General features: G+C 49.6%; 1 protein-coding gene across 11 annotated transcripts in view; it reads left to right on the forward strand.

Annotated features, from left to right (window-relative positions):
• Apbb2 (amyloid beta precursor protein binding family B member 2) overlaps window positions 1–20,426 on the forward strand; it is a 314,642-nt gene that overhangs the window by 288,630 nt on the left and 5,586 nt on the right. For 4 of the 11 annotated variants that reach the window (XM_052199523.1, XM_052199526.1, XM_052199524.1 and 1 more), the window contains 5 exons: window positions 11,207–11,321; window positions 12,330–12,417; window positions 13,573–13,656; window positions 15,613–15,728; window positions 17,241–17,420. In XM_052199523.1, coding sequence (XP_052055483.1) covers window positions 11,207–11,321; window positions 12,330–12,417; window positions 13,573–13,656; window positions 15,613–15,728; window positions 17,241–17,420 — 583 coding nt within the window. The other 7 variants (XM_052199519.1, XM_052199525.1, XM_052199521.1 and 4 more) reach the window with 4 other exon arrangements.

A 20,426-nucleotide genomic window follows, 5' to 3' on the forward strand; every position in this document is an offset into this window, starting at 1 on the left:
GGCTATTACACAAAAGAAAACATTCTGTTCTCAGTCTTTAGATTTCTGGCTGTTGGGCAAAGTTGTCATATGCTAGACAGGCATTTGAGAGGCGTGAGAAATACAAGCTCTTGCTGTAAATCAAGATGAATCAAAGAAAGATCACTTGCACATTCTTCCTAAAGGATATTATTATTATTATTATGAGAAACTAGCTGTAAGACATTCTAAGCCTGTTGTGTCTAAGGTAGGAAACTTGAGATTCCATAGGGTCACTGCCTTACAAAAAGTTACTTCTAAAGCTTGCCTTTGATTGCAGGGTGAGGAGATTGCACAAGAACATCCAGTGAGTCTAAGAAGCATTCCCTTCCGGGTCAAATGCCTTCGAGTGAGAGTCAGTCTCCCTCAGAAGCCACCTATAGATATGAGGGCAATATGGCTGTGCCCATGGTTGAGTCAGCTGACCTGGCTGGCTATATGAATGTCCTCCCACTCCCTTACTGCCCCACATGAGTCCTTCCAAAGCTGCATGCTCCACTGAAGATGAGCTTCTCCGGCAGAGGAAGACCATCCTCCGTTCAAGAGTATGCAAGTAGCTGCAGTCCCCTGCTAGAACCTCTGAATACTCCCTCAAGGCCAAGTGTTGCCCGCGCCAGCCTAGCTGAGGCAGGAACCCATTACATGATTTTGTACTAACAGCTCCCAAAATGCAGGTCATTGCGTCTTGGTTAAATGCCATCTCATTTACTCTCATTTCTCATGAGTGCCCTGAGCTAGTGTCTCTGTCCCCTGCTCACTGATGGGTGACTTGGGTCAGGAGTATGTCGTCTAATACTGTGAGCCTGGCACACTGGGAGAGCCTAGCGAATTGACAGAAGGTAAGCTCCCTCACGGAAGATCCTAACTCTGTCTACCTCCTAAGCCTCTCTGGAAGAGAGTCTCTCCTGGAAAGTGGAGCTCCCTGACGCTCCAAGAACCCAGGTTCTGAGTCAAACCCTTTGGCTCTGCCTTAGGCAAACTTGTTCAGCTCTATGGTTTTAGCATCTGAGAGGCAGAATCGAGACAGACTTGTGATCACAAACCCTGTAGTCACCACGGAGCTGCTGTATGACTTGGCCAAGTTCCTCAAACTCTTTGAGCCTGTTTTCTCCTATATCCGTGAACGCCATAGTAACGACCTTGTCAGGCTACTGGTAGGGCCTGCACGGCCATATGACCCCAGAGCTCAGTGGATAGGGTGTGCTGTTGTAATCCTAAACATTAGAGGGGTCACCTGTGCTGGTGCTTGGCCCATGCTGTCTCAATGATTTTCCCTGAATATGGAGGTAGTATAAAATTCATTTGTGCCTGTTGTACAATATTCAGACAAACATCCTCCATAATATTCTCCTTCAGGTGACAGTTTGGTGCTATGCTATGTTATTTCAGCCCTTTTGATTTGTTTTGTTGGTTTTGGTTTTGGTTTTGCTTGGTTTAGTTTGTTGAGACAGGGTTTCTCTATGTAGCCTTGGCTCTCCCTGGAACTCACTCTGCAGACCAGGTTGGCCTCAGACTCAGAAATCTACCTGCCTCTTCCTCCCAAGTCCTGGGATCAAAGGCCACCGCCACCACCACCACCGGGCCTACTGCAGCCCTTTACACTGAAAATTTTAGTTTCCTAGTGGTTTTTCATTTGAGACATTGTAGCTTCCACTTAGGTTTGTAGGAGTAGACACAAAGTATTGTTCTGAGGCACTCTAACTGGAGATATCACACCCCATCCTTCTAGCTCACCATCCTGCAATATACTTGGCTGTGTATTAACTATCACCCTCAGCTGGCCTAGGTGACCGCAGCTGTAGGGCCCGTGTGAGAGACAGAGAGAGAGAGAGAGAGAGAGAGAGAGAGAGAGAGAGAGAGAGAGAGAGCAGGTCCCTGTGAACCTGCATCTCTTCTCATGGCTGAGCTGTCTGGTGCTCTGCCTCCAGACTGTTACTCTACAGAGCACCTGGGTCACCCAGAGGCGCTGCCTCTGGGCCCTTTTGTAATGCTCTGACAGAACAGAAAGGGATAGAGGGCTCAGCGACATCTCTAGGGTCGCCTGGCAACTCCGGGTAGCTCTGAGCATGAAGCTCCGAACTTGCTGTTGTCCCCCTCAACCCCCGAATGCCCCCGACTCCTCTCCGCACGCCCTTTCTTCCCTGGCACTGCTCAGTGCCCACACCTTGAAGTCTTCATCTCCTACCTCTTTCTTTCCCATTTCTGCCCTATGCCCACTAAGGGCTTTGTTAAAGCTCCTGGGTTTCAGGGCCATGGCTCTAATAGAATGTCCAGGGACTGTGCAGCAGGTAAGGCTGTGTCTGCGTCATCGTTTTTCATTGTTTTTGTATGTTTGGTGGTGGTGCGTGTGCGTGTGCGTGTGCGTGTGCGTGTGTGTGTGAAGCTGGGTCTGAAGCTGGAGACTGAAGATAAGTTCCCTGCCAGTGTTTCCTGCAAACAGCCTCTTGTACTTGACTGTGATATTTTAAGCGTGGTTGCCTCCCCCCAGCTGATCTGTTGCCTCTGCAACTTCAGCTGGCAACTCTTAGCTTCACCGTAGCGTGGCTCGAAATACACTCCTCCGGGTGGTAGGGTTCGGCTAAAATAAGCACAGAAAGGCTATTAATGGCTGCAAAGCTGGGAACCACGGTGGGATGTCGACGCTGAGCGCTGCGTCGTAGACTGGATCCAGTCCCGATGCTAACCCGCTGTTTCTGCTCTTCCCTCATGCCTTCCTGGATTCAGAGAGAGGTAATTGGCGATTTCTCACTTCTCCCCTCCCCTGGCATCTCATGCGTCTGGCAGAACTCACCGCTTTCTCCATCGCTCACCATCCTCACAGCCTCTGCCTCCGGAGGCAGAGCCTTGTCTTGTGTAACCTCTTCCCCTCATCATTTGCACCTGGGCCCCTAACCTACTTCCGTGTTTGGTCCTGTTCGGGGAAGGTGGTGGGCTACGTGACCAAGAACAACAGCCACCCTGCCAGGCCTCGGGTCTCTCTCACTAATGGCCGAACAAATGACTCAGCATGCCGCCGGGGAGGAAATGTGACCGATATGTTTGGGTCCCCGTGTCACACTGAACCTGTGACACATTGAAGAGTGAAAATTTGGAACTTTGTTGTGTTCTCTTACCAAGTTTTCTGGGTGGTTAGCCAGAGTACAGTCCATTTCAGTATCAGTTGGTAGCCATGGCGCAGCCAGAGAAGATGGAGGTTATCCACGGAGAGGAGATACCCATGGAATTCATGGTACTTATACAGTTTCAAGTGCTCTGAATATCATCCTCCAAATTGATGGAATGGACATATACATACATACATACATACATACATACATACATACATACATATATATATATATACATACATACATACACGTATGTCTACTCTGTGCTTTGGGCTCCCTTCTGGCTATACTGCCTATTGTAGCTAGTGACCATTTTTCTGTCTTGCACTGGCTGGGCAAGCGAGACAACATGGACCTAGTGGGTCATACTTAGGGTTTGGGGCTGACAGAGGGTGTGACTAAGGGAGCGTCTCCTTCTGGAGGGATATACCCTGGGCCTGAGCTCTCTTTCCTCCGTGCACCACAGCTCCTGCAGGAATCCCCAGTGGGGAGGTGCCGAGGCATTTGCCGGCTCCTCCCCTCCTCCTGCCCCCTGTGTCCAGGACTCCTTACTAGGAGACAGCTGTGACAGCTGTTCTGAATATTAACAGTGAGAGTGTACACCAGAGAACGTTCCGCCTTCTGTTCAATCCTCCTCACTCCTGGCAGATGGTAGAACTCGGGGCTGCTGTTTGCATAGTCCTTATCGCAGGACCGTTCCCGGAGAGGCCCTGGCTGTACAGAATGTGTCCACCCCAGGTAGCAAGGTGTTGGGCTGCTCCTTTCTGAACTCAGCATCTTCCTAGACGAAGCAGAAGGAGACAGAAGTTTGCCAAGTTAGAACTCAAGCTTGATGAGATCCCAGATACCCATGCCTGGTCTGGCTGATGTTGGGTACGATGAAACAGAAAAATACCGCCCAAGACAGGTAGCAGGCAGTGCTATCTAGGGCAGTGAAGTTTCTCGTGCCCCCTTCTCTGTCTTCTGTACCTCCCATCCCAAGTCTAATCTGAGATAAGTCTTAGAAACAGGATTCATTTGCCTCCTAGGTCCTGGAGGTGTTCGTGGCCATAGTTTGATTCCTGTCAGCATTCTGTCTGTGTTTCTGTATGGGCCCACTTTCCGAATTCCAAAATCCAGTGCTCAACTCCCTATGTGAAGCAAAGGAAAGAGAAAGCTTCCTCCAGAGGTGCTAGAAGCAGTTAGCCAAAGTCCCTGTGTCTGTCTCCTCCTGACTGTGGCCTCACCTTCCCCTCTGCAGGGAACCACACTGCTGCCTTGTAGCTTCCACAAAAAGGCCGGCTGGGGGAAGGGTAACTGTGTGTGGCTTAGGAAGTCATCCAGTCATGCAGGGTTGAGTAAAATATCTTTCTTAGTTAGGGTTGCCATTGCTGAGATGAGATTCCATGACCAAGGCAACTTTTATAACGGACTGAAGATTTATTTATTTTAATGTATGTGAGTGCACTGTCACTGTCTTCAGACACACCAGAAGAGGACTTTGGATCCCATTACAGATGGTTGTGAACCACCATGCGGGTTCTGGGATTTGAACTCAGGACCTTCGGAAGAGCAGTCAGTGTTCTTTTTTGTTTTTTGGGGTTTTTTTTTTGTTTTGTTTTGTTTTGTTTTGTTTTTTGGATTTGGTTTTTTCGAGACAGGGTTTCTCTGTATAGCCCTGGCTGTCCTGTGGAACTCACTCTGTAGACCAGGCTGGCCTCGAACTCAGAAATCCGCCTGTCTCTGCCTCCCAGAGCAGTCAGTGCTCTTAACTACAGAGCCACCACTCCAGCCCGCAGGGACAACAGTTAATAATTACTGGTTTGTTTACAGGTTCAGAGGTTCAGTCCATTATCATCATAGCGGAAGCATGGCAGTGTCCAGGCAGACAGTGAGGGAGAAGGAGCTGAGAGTTCTTCATTGGATGTAGTACCACATGGCTTCCGTTTTCCCTTCTTCTAGATATCTGCCTTGATCCTCAGGCAGCTAGGAGGAGGGCCTCAAAGCCCACCCCCACAATGACATACCTCCTCTAACAAGGCCACACCCACTCCAATACGGCCACACCCCCTAATAGTGCTGTGGGGTAAGAAATGCCAGTAGAGGAGGTTTGGTGAGACTATAATGGAAAAGAGGAGGAGAAAGGTCAAGGGGCATCACACGGGCCATCAGTGTGGCTGACGAGGTCATCATGATCTGGGTCTCCCCAGAAAGTAAGGCCAATTCAGCCAGCAAAAAGAACAAGGAAGGAGCTTCCAGTTTAAGAGAAACAAACTATATGTACATATGTATGTATGCATGTGTACATGTATGCATATACACACACATAGACACAGACATGCACATACTCACTCTCTCTCTCTCTCTCTCTCTCACACACACACACACACACACACACACACACACACACACATTTCATTTAGTCACTGGAAGCCTTACAACAACAAGGCAGGCTGGTTCCGTAATGAAATGAGGTTTCTATCTGGGCATCACTTGCCAGGGTTGCTGTAGCAGGGACAGTTAATGTATGTAGCAGCTAAGAGGCCTTTAGACACCTCCAGTTCATTTGGCAGAGAGAGAAATTACCTAAGTAAGTTCCCCACACCCTAAGAGAATTGCCAGAGAGATTGACAAGAGTGAGCCGAGAGGCTGTTTTTAATAGCATCCCTTTGAATAAAGGATTGTTTATCCGTTCGTTCCGTGAAGGCTGAACAAGCCCCTGTAGGGTGATGGAGACGCCGTGGAGCACAGAATAATGAACGCAATCTCTGGTTCTTCGCTTTGCCATTAAGAAATCTGAGGCTGTCAAAGATGTCTTAGCGCTGACATTTTTCTCTCTGGCACAACCTGAGGCTGGTCCTCTGGGGGAATAATTACTGGAGAGAACAGCAAAAGGACCGGAAGAAAAGATTTGGAAGCACACGGGCTCAGTCGTCAGGCTGCTAGAGGGACCTGAGTCCTGTCAGTAGCGTCTGCCGGGGTTGAAGGAGGAGACATGAGGTTGCGACTGCAAGCCTCCCACTCCCAGCTCTGTAGAACAAAACTCCACAGCTCCCACGGTAGCAAGAGACAAATGGAGTAGGATTCTGGGTAAAATGGCCCGGCCCACACCTGCTTTGACAGACAGCCCCTGGTGCAGCCTTATACAGGGTATGAGCCGGATCAAGCAGAACATCTTGGACAGATAGCTACCCAGAAGAATGTGTGGGAAACAGAAGCCATGTTGTGACTGGGGTCTAGGGACCATTTGGACTAGTGGTGTAGTTTTATATGTGAATCACTGAGTCCCGGGAAGATGGCTTAGATGAGTGAGATGCCCAGCCGCCAGGGGCTAGCAGAGGAACCTATGTCTAGAGATATACCATTACTGTGGAAGTTAATGCACATGGGTTCTTTAGTGGCTCTTCAAATGTCCCTACTGCAGACCAGCCTATCCCAGTGTCTGAGCCACAGGGACCCCTATGTGCTCTACAAGACCCCTGTGTCATAGGCCAGCTGCACATCCTAAACGGTATCCAAGCAGTTACCGACCAACTGGGACATGACACCTTGTAGGCACATAGCCTCTGGTGGTCTCCTGAGTTCATGGGCCTGGAACTAGAATGGTCATTTGCCCATGTTCCGGAGTCCTCTGACCATGGACAGATATATACAATATGGTTTCTTTATTGCCTCAGAATACAGGAAGATCACTAAAGGACCTGAAGGAATCCGAGGTATAAGCATATTGGCCTATAGCACCGTGGCCCTGGCAAGGGTGGTAAAATTTTATACCACGCTAGTTGGTGCCATTTCGATGACTGTGGAAGTCAAGTAGTCAGACGCGGGAGTTTCTTGTCTGCTTTCATATGCATTTTATAAGTTCCAAAGAGAGAAGTGATCTTTTTAAAAGTAAATAAGGGGTCAGTTTTGTTCTAACCAGGATCCTAAATTCCCCTGTCTAAGGTCTGGGTCCAGAAGGCCAAGGTCACTGCCAGGTCCCCTCTGCCTGTCTCCTACTGCTCGGTCCCTCAGCTCCGGCTTAAAGGCCTGACGCCCCTTGGGGAATGTGCCGTAGAGATGGATCATAGCGTCCTGGGACAGGATTCTTCCAGCCACACCAACACTACAGCCTCTGCTGTGTGCAGCGGATAACCAGGGGCTCGTCCAGACACCCGGATGCGCAGCTCCTTCCTGTCTTTGTCTGTAGTCATTTGAGCTTCATTTGAGCCTTCTTTGCCTTTTTTATCCCGGAGAAGGTATAAGGACACAGCTCACATGTCTCTGGCCAGTGTGTGACATTTGTCACTGGGCTTCCTGGCTGAAACCTCATCTGTCTGTGTTTGTATCATTGATGCACCACAGCAGAGGAAACTGTAGAAGTGAATTGGATATTTCAAAACAATATAAAGAATGCCATACTACAATCTGGGGAGAGTCCTGGGGCAGCTGCCGAGTTTCCTGTTGCTACTGGAACAAACTGCCACAGGCATAAGAGGCTTAAAGTAACAGATATATGATATATTCTCTCAGAGCACTAGAGGTCTCCAGTGGGTTTTCCAGACGTGGCAGGGCTGTCATTTCAGGAAAGTACACGTGCTTGTCCTTAGCTGTGCCCCTCTCCCGTGGCCTGGCCCTGTCCTTTCATTTCTAAGGCAGAAGTTGTCTCCCTTCCCTCGGGATTCCCCTTAGCCAGTCAGACAACCCAGAGATAAGGCGCATCTCCAGATGCCTGAGTTGGTACATCTGCAAAGACACTTCTCACAGAGGCCATGAATTAGGACAAGAGCACTGGGGAACAAGGGAAGCCACTACTGTGTCTGCTGCAGCAGCTCTTTTCTAGAAGAGGGAACTATGGAGAAATAGGGAGAGATAGGCCGCTCCAAACCTGTGAGAAGCCCTCCCCATAAAGCCCAAGGCTGTGACGGTCTCCTTTTGGAAAATGTAGATTCCAGACAAGTTCCCCGAGGCATCCGTCGCCTTCCCCTGAGCCGAAAGAAAGTGGAGATTAATAATAATGATCTTTAAAATTACGCCTGTGAGGTTACACATGAAAGAGCAGACGGTAGAAAGCTGGCGCTTGGGAGAGCTGATCCGGCGGTTCAAGTGGCCCAGGCGCTCCCATCGTCCCCAGTAACCCTAGGATAGTATGCTTCTGCCAGCCACCACTCGGCAGGGAGAGGACACTGGATCTGATGGCAGCGTAGTGCTGAAATAAACATCCCTGCCCACACGGAAGGATGGGGTCAGTATCCAGGTCTGGGGTCACACAGGCCTAATCTGCTTCTCCAGGGCCAGAAGGATTTGTGGGCTTGGAATGTTTGCATCTACTTGATGAGACGGGACCCACAACTCAATGTGACCACTATTTCTACTTTTACTTCTATATACACCTTGTTCACATAAGCTAAAGGCAACTTTGACACCATTTTGATAATTTCATTCAAAAAGTTTCATGGCTAGGTAGTGCTGGCACACACTTTTAATCCCAGCACATGGGAGGGGGAGAGGCAGGTGGATCTCTGTGAGTTCGATAGCCTGCTCTATGCAGTGAGTTCCAAGACAGCTAGGGCTACACAGAGGAACCCTGTCTTAAAAAAAGGGGGAAAAAAAAGGTTTCATGATGTAGGATTTTCTACTTGTCAACACCCAGAAAGATTTGCCTTGGGATGTTACTAAGCAGAACTAGGAATGAGCTTGAAGCTGGTTTGCTTGCATCTGGTTCCCTAGTAGCTGTTCCTTCCTGTTTCTTAGAGAGGACAGACACAGAGGGGAACTGTGCATCTATAAAAGAGATGCTATAGCAAGCAGAATTTGCATACTGACAGCATTTAAACAAGCAAGGCTTTGTAGGCCAGAGGGCCAGGCAGGCCTCAGGAAGGCTGTGCTGGGTAGATGGGTAAGCTCTGGACGGTGCAGAGCAGGCAAATGGTCACCAAAGGAGGGAGGGCCCCACAATACAGAATGATGAGGACTCTCTTCTTCAGCAGAGACAAAGGGGAGACCTTGATAGAAGGAATGGTGGGGAAAAGATGGCACAGCCTTTCTGCAGCTCTTAAAATCCAGTCAAGGGTGCTTTCGCCTGTGTGCAACCCCAGGGCACCTGGAGAGATTTGGCCCTAGAAACAGCAGCCAGACCCGGGAGCTGGAAGGAGAGGGGCTGTGAGACATTGTATGCCTTACTGGACCAACCATCTGGGGGTGCAGGAGCTTGGGGAGGCAGCCAGGCACACGGCCTACCTTGCGCAGTCTCCAGAAGGGATATGTTGCTTGTCTTGGTCGTGTGTTTCCTTTATAGCGCTTGAGACTAGGGTGTGAAGGCTTTGGAACAGCGTGGAGAAAGACTGTGCTTGCCTCTCAAAGTCTACCCACCCTCTGCAAATCTGTAACTCCTTCACAGACCTGTCCTTCACCCAGTGCCCCGGTATCCATTCCCACCTCCACGTAAACTCCACCCTTCCCAATAGGCACTACGAACATGTGGAATAGACTTGGGCGTCAGTCCACAGACATTACAGATTCCTATTATGGTCAGGCCGAGACTAGGCACTGGGCTTAAGGCACGAGCCATCTTCGCGGACATGCAGGAGGCTCACTGGCGAGTGAGATGTACAGGAAACCTAGAGGGGGCGCTGCTGAGACCAGCCATGGCAATAGAGGAGAGAGGGTAAACAAAGGCAGGGATAAGAACTTGCTAGAATGCTGAGTACTGGTCAGGCTGGAAGGGGAGCAAGGGATTCAGGAGATGTCCAGTGAGCTAGGCCATAATCCTGGAATCAGGTACAGGACTCAGGCTGGCAGACTAGTCAGCCTAGGGAACATGAGATTGCAGCGTAGGAGATGCCAGCTGAGAGGTCACTGAAGGGACAGGAGGCACTTAGGACAGATGCTGAGGGCAGGCTGAGGGTCGCAGGCAGGGGTGGCCTCGCCTGGAGCCGGTGTTCGGGACCAACTCCAAGGCTTCGGGTGGCACACAGGCAGGGAGACAGGCTTCTCTTGCCAAGCCTTCTGGCTCGTCACCCTTCCTTCACCCTCACACCACACTTCTGACTAGGGCGTCGTGAGGTCGTCCAGGAGCGCAACACCAGTCCTTACAGAAAGAGAAGTAATTTAAAGAGCCGTGGGGTAGCTTATACCTTTCATACTCCAGCACTTGAGGAGATGAAGGAAAAGAACTGCTATTATTTTTGTGGCCAGCCTGGGCCACATCACAAGAATATATCTTTAAAGATTTTCTTTAAAAATACAGAGAAAAACAAGTAACTTAAAAATAAATTCAATTGCTCTGTGAGGTAGCTCACACCCACAACAGCCTCAGAACTTGAAAAATTAGGCAAGAAGATTGAAGTTCTAGGGCCAGCCTGGGCTATACAGTGAGACATTTTACTCCCCCTCTGGAAAATCACTGTCTCCATTAATAGCAGCAAGAATTGTGTGGTATGGTTGTTTTGAAGCCAAGTAATGTCACTGTGGGTATTAGTAAAAACATACAGCCACCCAGTGTGGACCACTTGTTGAAGCTAACCAAGAATACAATGCAGGAGGCCAGCCTTGCCCCCAGGGCTACAGTGTGACCTTTCATAAAAGTCTGTCAGGTGCCTTTGGTAGTATTCCAAGCCACAGGATCTGTGTGCTCTAGTGTTCCCTCTGATGGCCCATCAGTGTTCTCCGGCAGCTGTGAGGCTGGCCCATCTCCGTGCACATGCGCACACACATGCACATGTGCACACATCATAGCCCATTGTTACACCTCTGCCGACAGCTGTTTGCCACTGTATCATTTCGCAGTTCACATCTTCCCAGTTCTGTGTTCATTGTCTCATCGTCCTATCTGTGACAGACGCTTTCTGCAGAACTCCGTGTTCACTCTGCGTTGTCCCCCACCCCAAAGTTCAAGAGCCTAGGTTTAGAAGACCCTGTCATGTCATCCAGCCACCCATCCCTAACTGCCGCTGAACTGCTTCTGCCATCCCTGGCTGCTGAAGTTTTGGGTTCTGTTTTTAATCTGCATCTGCAGTTCACCGCTGACATGCTGGCTGGAAGCTCAGTTAACATTCCCAACGAGGGAGCGTGCGGGTGGAAGGCTCCCTCTCCTAATAACCCAGTGAATTGTCTTTGCCCAGGGACTTTGCTTATGTGGCCAGAGACAAAGACACGAGGATTCTGAAATGCCATGTGTTTCGATGTGACACACCAGCAAAAGCCATTGCCACGAGTCTCCACGAAATCTGCTCCAAGGTAAGATGGGTCAGGGCACGGACAGAGCCTACCTCCCTGTTTCCTTTTACCGCCTGAGCAGACACGACAAGCGGGAGGGCAGGAGAGCTGCCTGTGAGGTCAAGCTCGGGAAGAAGCAGGCAGGCGATGCTCAGCCCATGTCCTTAATGTGCAATGGTCCTCGGAAGTGCAGGGCAACAGATCCGTCAGGGTTACCGCTTACATCCTTGGATGTCTGAGTCCCTCACCAACGATGGCGAATTTGTCCTACGTATGCCAGATCACCTCTGGTTGCACACCTAGAGAAATAACTTTCCAGTCTTACAATAAAAATCTTGGACTAGGATTGAAAGTGAGTTACTTGTGGGCCACTGGCGACCAGGCTTGTTTCAATTCCCGAACCCCACTGTATAATTCTCTGGAAGAGAACAAGGGCAGAGAGTGTGGTGTCTGCTCGCAGTGATTGTTGGTGTTCCTCGCGGAAGAGAGACTGCCTGGGAGACTCTGGAATGACAATAGCTGCCGCTGGCATTTCTGAGCCTCTGGATTCACCTAAGACTCGATTAATTCACATACAACCGCACTTTGACTTAAATTCAATGAAGGAACTGAGACCCAGAGGGAAAGCTTACTTATGCAAGGTCACAGCCAGGAAGGGTGGTGGTGGGATTTGAACTGTGCACTGTCTCCAGAGCCCTGGAAAGAGTATCAAAAGTAGACATGGGACAGCAGCAGAAAAGTGTGTTACTTTCTGTTCCCTGAGCATGGGGGCAGAAGGCCCAGGTGCCCCCCACGGCGCAAGCTGCGCTGTTCTCAGCAATTCCAAGCACTTAAGGAGTTGCTCTGTTTCCTGGGAAGGGAGGCCGGTGAAGTGAAATGGATAATGCTGAGACTGGCCGGGAAGGAAGGCAGGAAGCAACACTGGTTTAAACCCCAGTGGAATCAACTCCAGCGCTTTACTGGCAGGGCTGGCTGGTGACACAGGGTCCGTAACCGTGAACCCAAGCTGCACTTTCATTTGATGTCTAGATTATGGCTGAACGGAAGAATGCCAAAGCCCTGGCCTGCAGCTCCTTACAGGAGAGGACTAACATGAGTCTCGATGTCCCTTTGCAAGGTATGTATGTCTTCAGCCACTGTGACTGTGACCAGCTCTTCCCCCTCCTCCTCCCTTCCCTCTTCTCCTCCCTTCCCCTCCCCTTCTCCCCCTTTTTCCTTCCCCTCCTCCTCCTGCTTCCCCCTTCTCCCTCCTCCTCTTTCCGTCCCCTCCACCTATCCCCTCCTCCCCCTCCCCATTCCCTCTTCCCTTTTCTCGTTCTCGTCTCCTCCTCTTTCTCCACCTCCTCCTCCACATCCTCTGCAGCTCTGGACAGCCTGGCAAAACAGCAGGGTTGTGCAGCTTCGTTGGTGTTTCAAGGGCTGGAGAGATGGCACCAGCTACTCTTACAGCGTACCCAGTTCAACTTCTCAGCGCCCACGTGGCAGCTCTCCCGGAGCCTCATAAGCAGGGCACCTATAGCCCTCATCTGGCTTCGGAAGTCACTCCGTGCCCGTGGTACACGTACGCAAACTAGCAAATGTTTCATACGTATAAAATAAAAATATGCCTTAAAATCGGGCATGGTGACCCCCCAACCTAGAATCCATTCTCTGGAATGTGGGAGCCAGCCTGGGCTACATGGTGAGGCTCTTCCTGGGTGGTGGAGGGGAAGCTGGGTGTGTGCCCCAGGCCCTCCAAGAGGCTTTTGTCAGTAGCCTTAAACACAAAGGGCTTTTTTGTGTGTGTGTTTCTGTTGAACAAATTAAAGACTCTTGGCAACAGAGTTTTTTGTTTTGTTATGTTTTTGTATTTTTAACTCATGTATAGCCCTGGAGTGAGGACTCACTAGTTTAAAAATATGTAAGTTCATAGCTGGGGGAGGGGGGGCTGCATTATTTCTTACATGTCTTTGACTGTACCCTTTGTGACTAAACTTTCTTTGGGCACCAGACACACCTAACGAACAGGGCACAAAAAGCTGTTTCTTAGAACATGAAAGACTTACCATACCTGCTCTTTGCCTTCCAAAGCGTCTCACTGTGACCAAGAGAGCAGTAGGGTTTAGACCGACAAAACCCTCCATCTGGAGTTGAGAAATGCTGTCCCTGCAGAACATTCGGGGCTAAGACGTCCTGGTCTGGGTGGCCATCTGGGAGCGCAGATGCCAAGCACATGGCTGGTGTTCACTGTCTCCTGAACTACTGAGAAACACACTGCTTTTGTTCCCTGTAGTAGATTTTCCAACACCAAAGACGGAGCTGGTGCAGAAGTTCCACGTGCAGTACCTGGGCATGTTACCTGTAGACAGACCTGTCGGTAGGTAAACCTTCGCAAGCCTTCCGAATAGGAGAGCCATCTGTTCTCCCACGAGGACAAGGCCACTGTATCATTCCTCTCCGGGTCGGGGTGCACGCCTCTGTACTATCACCGTCTGGATACATAATTGTCCTGATCACATGAGTAATGGAGGGAAAGCTAGCCTGATTTGACATTCGATCCCCGCATACAGGGACTCAAAGGGGCCCGGCATTCATTCCCCGTATTCCCAGCATTCCAGAGACGAGCAACCCAGGACTGTAGAGTGCCCTGCTGTTCTTCCAGCTTTGGGCCAGGTTCCTGCCTCCGCCCTTACCAACTAGGGACAGGAAGGAAAAACTGATGGAGCCCCTATGTCTGTACACTAGGGCTCAGAAGTAGTCTCTCCAGCGTTCAGGCCCCATCCCAGCGACAGGACCCGAGTTGCTCGGTTTGCTGGAGCTCACAAGGCTGGGAGCTGTAGTGTCTTCCTGCCTGGAAGAGGCCACGGGGAAATCAGAGCCCTGTGCTCCACTAGGGATAAGGCAAACGGATCTCTAGGAAGCAGCCCAGCAGCTCCTCAAAGGGTTAAAGGTTGTAACCTAGCCAGGCGGTGGTGGTGCACACCTGTAATCCCAGCACTCTGGGAGGCAGAGGCAGGAGGATTTCTGAGTTTGAGGCCAGCCTGGTCTAAAGAGTGAGAAACCCTGTCTCGAAAAACCCAAAACCAAAAAAAAAAAGAGGTCGTAACCTTTGACCCAGCAGTTCTGCCCCACCCAAGAAAAGTAGAAGCGTCATCCTCCCCCCAAAACAAAAACATTCATAGTAGCACTATCCGTGACATTCTGGAAAGTAAAGACACTCCCAGTGCCCATCGCCTGCTAATGAACAAATAAATTAATACTTTCAGAGAATGGAATTTTATATGACAAGAAAAAAAAGGTTAGAAATTATACTGAAACCTGTCATAGCATGCATGACCTTGAAAACACTGAGGTAAATGAAATAAGTCATCCTTAAAAAGTCCTCTGTGGGGATTCTTAACATGAAATGCTAAGGACAGGCTCGTCTCTAGGAGTTGTAAGGTGTTGCTTTGAGGTTAGGCTATGGGGAATGTGGAGAGTGCCCCCTGAGAGTTACAGGGCTGATGAACATATTCTAAAGTTGATCTGATGACTGCACTGAATTACTGAAAACCCTTGAGTGGGATGCATGCTTTAAAAAGAGTGAACTCCATGTGAGTTACATCCAAAAAAAAAAAAAACTTATTATTTCTGGGCAGACAAGATAGCTAAGTGGATAAAGGAGCTTGCGGCCAGGTCTGCCAGCATGAGTTCAATCCTCAGACCCCAAATGGCGGAAGGAGAGAACTGATTCTCAAAAGTTGTCCTCTGATATACAAACTCATGCTGTATCATGTACCCCAACACACAGACAGACACACGCACGCACGCGCACACATACCACAATAAACAGATTTAATTTGTTTTAAACTTGTTTGTTCTACAACTATCCATGAAGCCCACCTGACAGCATGTAGTGTGTCTGTAAAGGGGCCATCGACCTCGATCTGGCTAAATGTCAACTGTGATGGAGGAGTATTTGGCACTCTGGTAGATGCTGGCCTCTGTTGGCTCTCTGTCCCCTGGCTCTCAAAGGCAACACCCTGAAGTTGGGCAATCTTTGGAGCAGGTTTGAGGTTGGGGTGTCATGGTCTCACAGACAGGACCCACTGAAACACTCACACACACCCATGCCCCGCCCCCCACATATATGCACATGCATGCATACACATGCACTGGATCCCTGGAGATGCGCATGGCTCTCTTTTAGAAAAGCTGGCTGTTTTCATCTGAGCAAACAAGATTATAAAGTGATAAAATGACCCGACACCAGAGACGGCAGCTGCGTGCGGCTGCGGCCGAGCAGCTGCACCTGTATTAGAGAGTGGATTCCCAATCATCCTTTCGTCTGTAGGCATGGATACCCTGAACAGCGCCATAGAAAATCTCATGACGTCATCCAGCAAGGAGGCCTGGCCTTCGGTGAACATGAACGTGGCAGACGCCACTGTGACAGTCATCAACGAAAAGGTGGGGAGCTGGAGAAGGGTCAGGCTCGCCTGGGCCACAGGGAGGTTTTGGATATAACGCCCTTTCATAAGGCTCGGAAACTGAGTCAAAGCTGGACCTCTTGGGGTTTGTACTATCATGTGACTAAAGTGGCCTATGTTTATAGAAGATTCGGGGCCCTGTCTGTATCTGATTGTACCTTCCTCGAGCCCTGGGTCCTTCCATCCTGATGCCCAGTCCTCGTTCGCTCCAGGGGGCTGATATTGTTCAAGGTTGTTGTATAGCACCAGCCATGGCTTCCTGTGGACTTTGGGTTTGTTATCAGGGCTCCAGTATGGATTGGGCCGTGTTGTCTGGGGCTGGGTACCAATGTTGCTTCTGGTAGGGAAGCCCAATGGTTTATAAGTTCTGCATAACAGAAGAGGTCATGGGTCAACCCGACAGGCCAGCATTAGCCTCAACCCAGATTATCCCATCGTGGTGACTGAACAAATTCACTGGCCTAAGATCAAATTGGAGGCCTAGGACCAAGCCTTAAAGCCAGGCAGTCTGACTCCGGCCTACTTTACAAAGACACACGAAGCACTGTGGGAAGGCCTCAGGCCATAAGCATGTTATCCTGGCTTCTGCCACCAGCAAGTCATCACCAAAACCACGTCACCCCATAGCAGTGGGCAGAATTCTTCTGAGCCTACCTGCCTCTTTGCGCATGCTGGATTGTACCCCCTCCCCCACAGCATGTTGTGGTGTCCTCTCCAGTGTGGTGTCCTTACCAGTGCCACTCCCTCACACACCCTTGTCCTCATCCTGTCTCCCAGATTCCAAGTCCTGCATTTCTTTCCCAAACCTCCTGACCTCTCCCACCAGAGCAGTCTGCCTATGAAATGTCAACAAGTCAGGATGTTAGGATTTGAGAGCCGGAAATCTGGCTCTGCTCACTAACTCACAAATTGCCAGTGGCTGTTGCAGTGGGTGTCAGCTATGAAATGACTTCCACACGCATCTTTATCCCGCCTTGTGTGTGGAAAAGTAGGAGGGGGTGTGATTAGACAGATGTGTTGATTAGACAGCAGGTCGTCTTCCACAGTGTTAGACATGATTTGGCGCACTGTTTCACTTGAGTGAGAAAGCCTGTGGAGAAAGACTTGAGAATGTTTTTCTCCCGGGCCCTCAAGATTTGCCTAGACAAAGGGGTCTGGAGCCACTGGGTTACCTGCTCCGGGCAGTTTGTAGAAGTCCGTAGGACAGCGAGTGTTCCGTTCCTCCCATAGTGAAGAGGACGTGGGGATGTGGGATACGCTGGACGGACACATATCCTGTTCCCCAACAGCAGTCGTTCACACTGAGATCAGAAACCAGGAGACACCCATGGCAGCGGTGGCTTCTCTGGCCACTTAAGCCAAGATTCGCCTTTCTGCTAAGATGCAGGTCCTCCCGGGCTGGGCTCTGTGAGGCATTTAAGGTGTGACTTTTTTTTGCTACCAGCTGTCTGGCTTCCCAGAGAGCTCAAGTGCCGAGCACTGTCTCTCGCAGAGTGAAGAGGAGGTCCTGGTGGAGTGTCGGGTGCGGTTTCTGTCCTTCATGGGTGTCGGGAAGGACGTCCACACATTTGCCTTCATCATGGATACCGGGAACCAGCGCTTTGAGTGCCACGTGTTCTGGTGTGAGCCCAACGCAGCCAACGTGTCGGAAGCTGTCCAGGCCGCCTGCATGGTGAGTGAGCTCATCCGTATGTACAGAGCCACCCTGGCCTGCCTGTTCTACCTGCTGTGAGTTAGAGCAGAAGCCCTTATTTATGAGGATAAAGCATAACTCCTAAGCCCTCTGTGGCACTCTTGTGAGCAGAACTCCTTATGACCAGCGAGTGCATCTCAGGAGGCAGGGCCCTGTAAAAAACCGTAAGGCTTAAGGCTCACCTATTCTGGACTTCAAATTAATTTTAGTATGTGACCAATACTGTGGTCATGTGAAAGTTATCAAAGCCTAAAAATAATAATTAACAAGTTGATTTTTATTTCTTGTGGTTGTCTTCAGCACATCAATATTATTACCTATTCTATTTAGTATTTACCTCTTAATTTTTACAACAACCCTATTCAGTAGTGGTTTTGTTTTATTTGTGAGGTAAGAGACCAGACATAACATAAATAAATAGCAAATCGGGTCAGCCCATGCTGCTGGGCTAGGGTCCTTCACGGTGAATCTGATTAAGACAAAAACATCTCTTCATTGAGCCCATGTGCTCTGGGTACCTTTCGTGGCACACACTGAAAAACTTAATGGTCAGAGCAAAGGCCTGAGCCCCGGGTACCATCCAGTGACAGTGGTGTAGGTCAGTGGAGCTGGTGGGAGAAAGGGGACCCCTGTCATGAAGTTGACGCTCCAGGGGAGACTGTGAAGTAGGAATTGGCAATGTCTTGCTTTTGGAGCTTTGGGGTTCCGGGTTCGGTATTTTGAGATAAAGTCTCACGGTAGCCAGGCTGGCCTAGAACTCACTGTGCAGCCTAGACTTGACAGCCTAGGCTTCAAACTCAGCAATCCGATGCCTCAGGTGCCGCCATATCTGGGGTTTAAACAGTAGGCCATTGAAAGGGACGAGCACCCACCTTCCTGGTGATCTTTCCTAGTGACGGTGGGTTTGAATAAGAGCTTGAGGTGTAGTGATCAACCCAGGGGCCCATCAGCCAGTGTAGACCAAAGAGACAAGAAGGTTCGTCAGCAGGAGGCAGGGATGTGATGGAGCGCTTCCTGACGTGGGGGTGGCGGGGGTCCCTCTGCTGTGCCCATGGGCTGCACAGACCCTAGAAAGCCCAAGTGTGACCCCTGAATCAGGGAGCTCAGATACAGTAGGAGAGACTCGAAATCCAAAAATCCCACAGGAGTGTGGATGGAGGAGGCTGCGCTAGACAGACAGAGAAAGCGCTCTGAAAATGGGCGCTAGGAAAGTCTGTCAGGGGTTGTCGAAGGGGCGACACAGGCTGGTCTGGGAGCCTGGCAGGCCCCTCACCACAGAGCCACCCCTCCCCTCGCCTCCAGGAGTGAGCGTCAGTGCTGGCCTTCACGGTGCCCGCTGTCTGGCTCTCATCTCCTGCTGCCCTTGCTGTTTTCTTGGTGTCTTGCGAGGCTGTGACTGGGCTCGTTTCTCCTTGCACAGTCCCAGGAATCATAAATCATACCAAAGCCAGTCTCCGCGCCGCCACCAGAACGAGTTCTGAATCCAGATACAAAAGTGACATCTGGTGTGGCTCTGTACATGTGTTTTTGTGCATTCTGGCCGCTTTTCCTAAATTCCTGGCTTAGTGACCGTTGCCTTCCCAGTGGGGAGGGCGCGGACAGCCATTTGTCTCCTCTCAAGGAGAAGGCTGGTCAGGTGTTGAGAGGCGGTCATCATGGCGCCAATTCTCAAGCAGCCAAGGAAGAAAGGGGGCATCTATGTTTTAATTCAAATGTTAGTACAAAAGGCCAGAATGGTTATTTTTTAAAATGTTTACGTGGGAGTGGGAGCCCATATTAGAAAAGACCTAAGTCCTTCAAGTTGTCCTCTGATTTCCATATGTGTTTTGTGGTACAAGTTGCACACACACACATGTGCACACACGTAAACACATATTCACACACACCATACTCACACACACATACATACACACATACATACACACACATGTACACACACGTAAACACATATTCACACACACCATACTCACACACACATACATACACACATACATACACGTGTACACACACACACATGTACACACACGTAAACATATATTCACACACACCATACTCACACATGCATAAATACACACATACACATGTACACACGCACACACTTTTCTTTCATCTCTAAAACACAATTGCCCTGAGAGGGAAGAGAGAGAAAGAAGAGAGACCTGGAATTCACACCCCATCTGTTTCCCACCCACTGGTTCATGGCTAGAGGAGGGTTTTCTATAAGCACTGTGGATCTGGGATTCTAAGCCTGGGTGTCAGGAGCAGGCCCCAGGGGAGAGGAGCCGGGAGTGCGGGTGCTGAGGTGAGCCTGGGAAACAGGTGTGGACTGGTTAGGTGGGAGGAAGGGCTACAGGAGATAAACAAGTGCTATTTCAATCAAGCAAAAATCTAGATATTTTACAAAATTGAAATGGAGCATAACAGATGGTTTGGGCCTAAAATGAACGGCTTTCACTCTTAATTATACATTTTAAATGCTAATGACAGTTAGCTAATTAGTTTTACCAGCAGCTACAGTTTTGTTTTTCCAAACTCCCAGAATCATTTTTCTGCTTGGAAACACTTTTTTTTTTTAATAAAAAATGTTATTAATGCAGCCAGCTGGAGCAGCCCCAGCAGTTTGGTATGAGACGCTTGGGTAGAATCCAGGCTCCCCACACACTCTGAACCCAGCTCTCCTAGTACAACGCCCTCTTCTTCATACAGATCCACACAGCTCTCCATCCTGAGCAGATGGATACACGGATTCCTGGTATCTGAGATACGGCCGTGACACACTCTTTTGAACTTGCGTTTAAAGCATAATTTGCAGCTGTGTTGTATAGGCCAAAGACACTTAAGTGAAATTTAAAATCGGTCAGAAGAGGGTTCTTTATGAATTTCATCAGTTATGTGTAATTTTGATTCTCTCCATACACACAAAGCCATGGTTTGAGATTTCAAGTCCACGGTTCAGTGTTGTCACACCTACGTAGTGATAAATTC

Source organism: Apodemus sylvaticus, chromosome 11 (genome assembly GCF_947179515.1).
Source record: "Apodemus sylvaticus chromosome 11, mApoSyl1.1, whole genome shotgun sequence".
NCBI lineage: Eukaryota > Metazoa > Chordata > Mammalia > Rodentia > Muridae > Apodemus > Apodemus sylvaticus.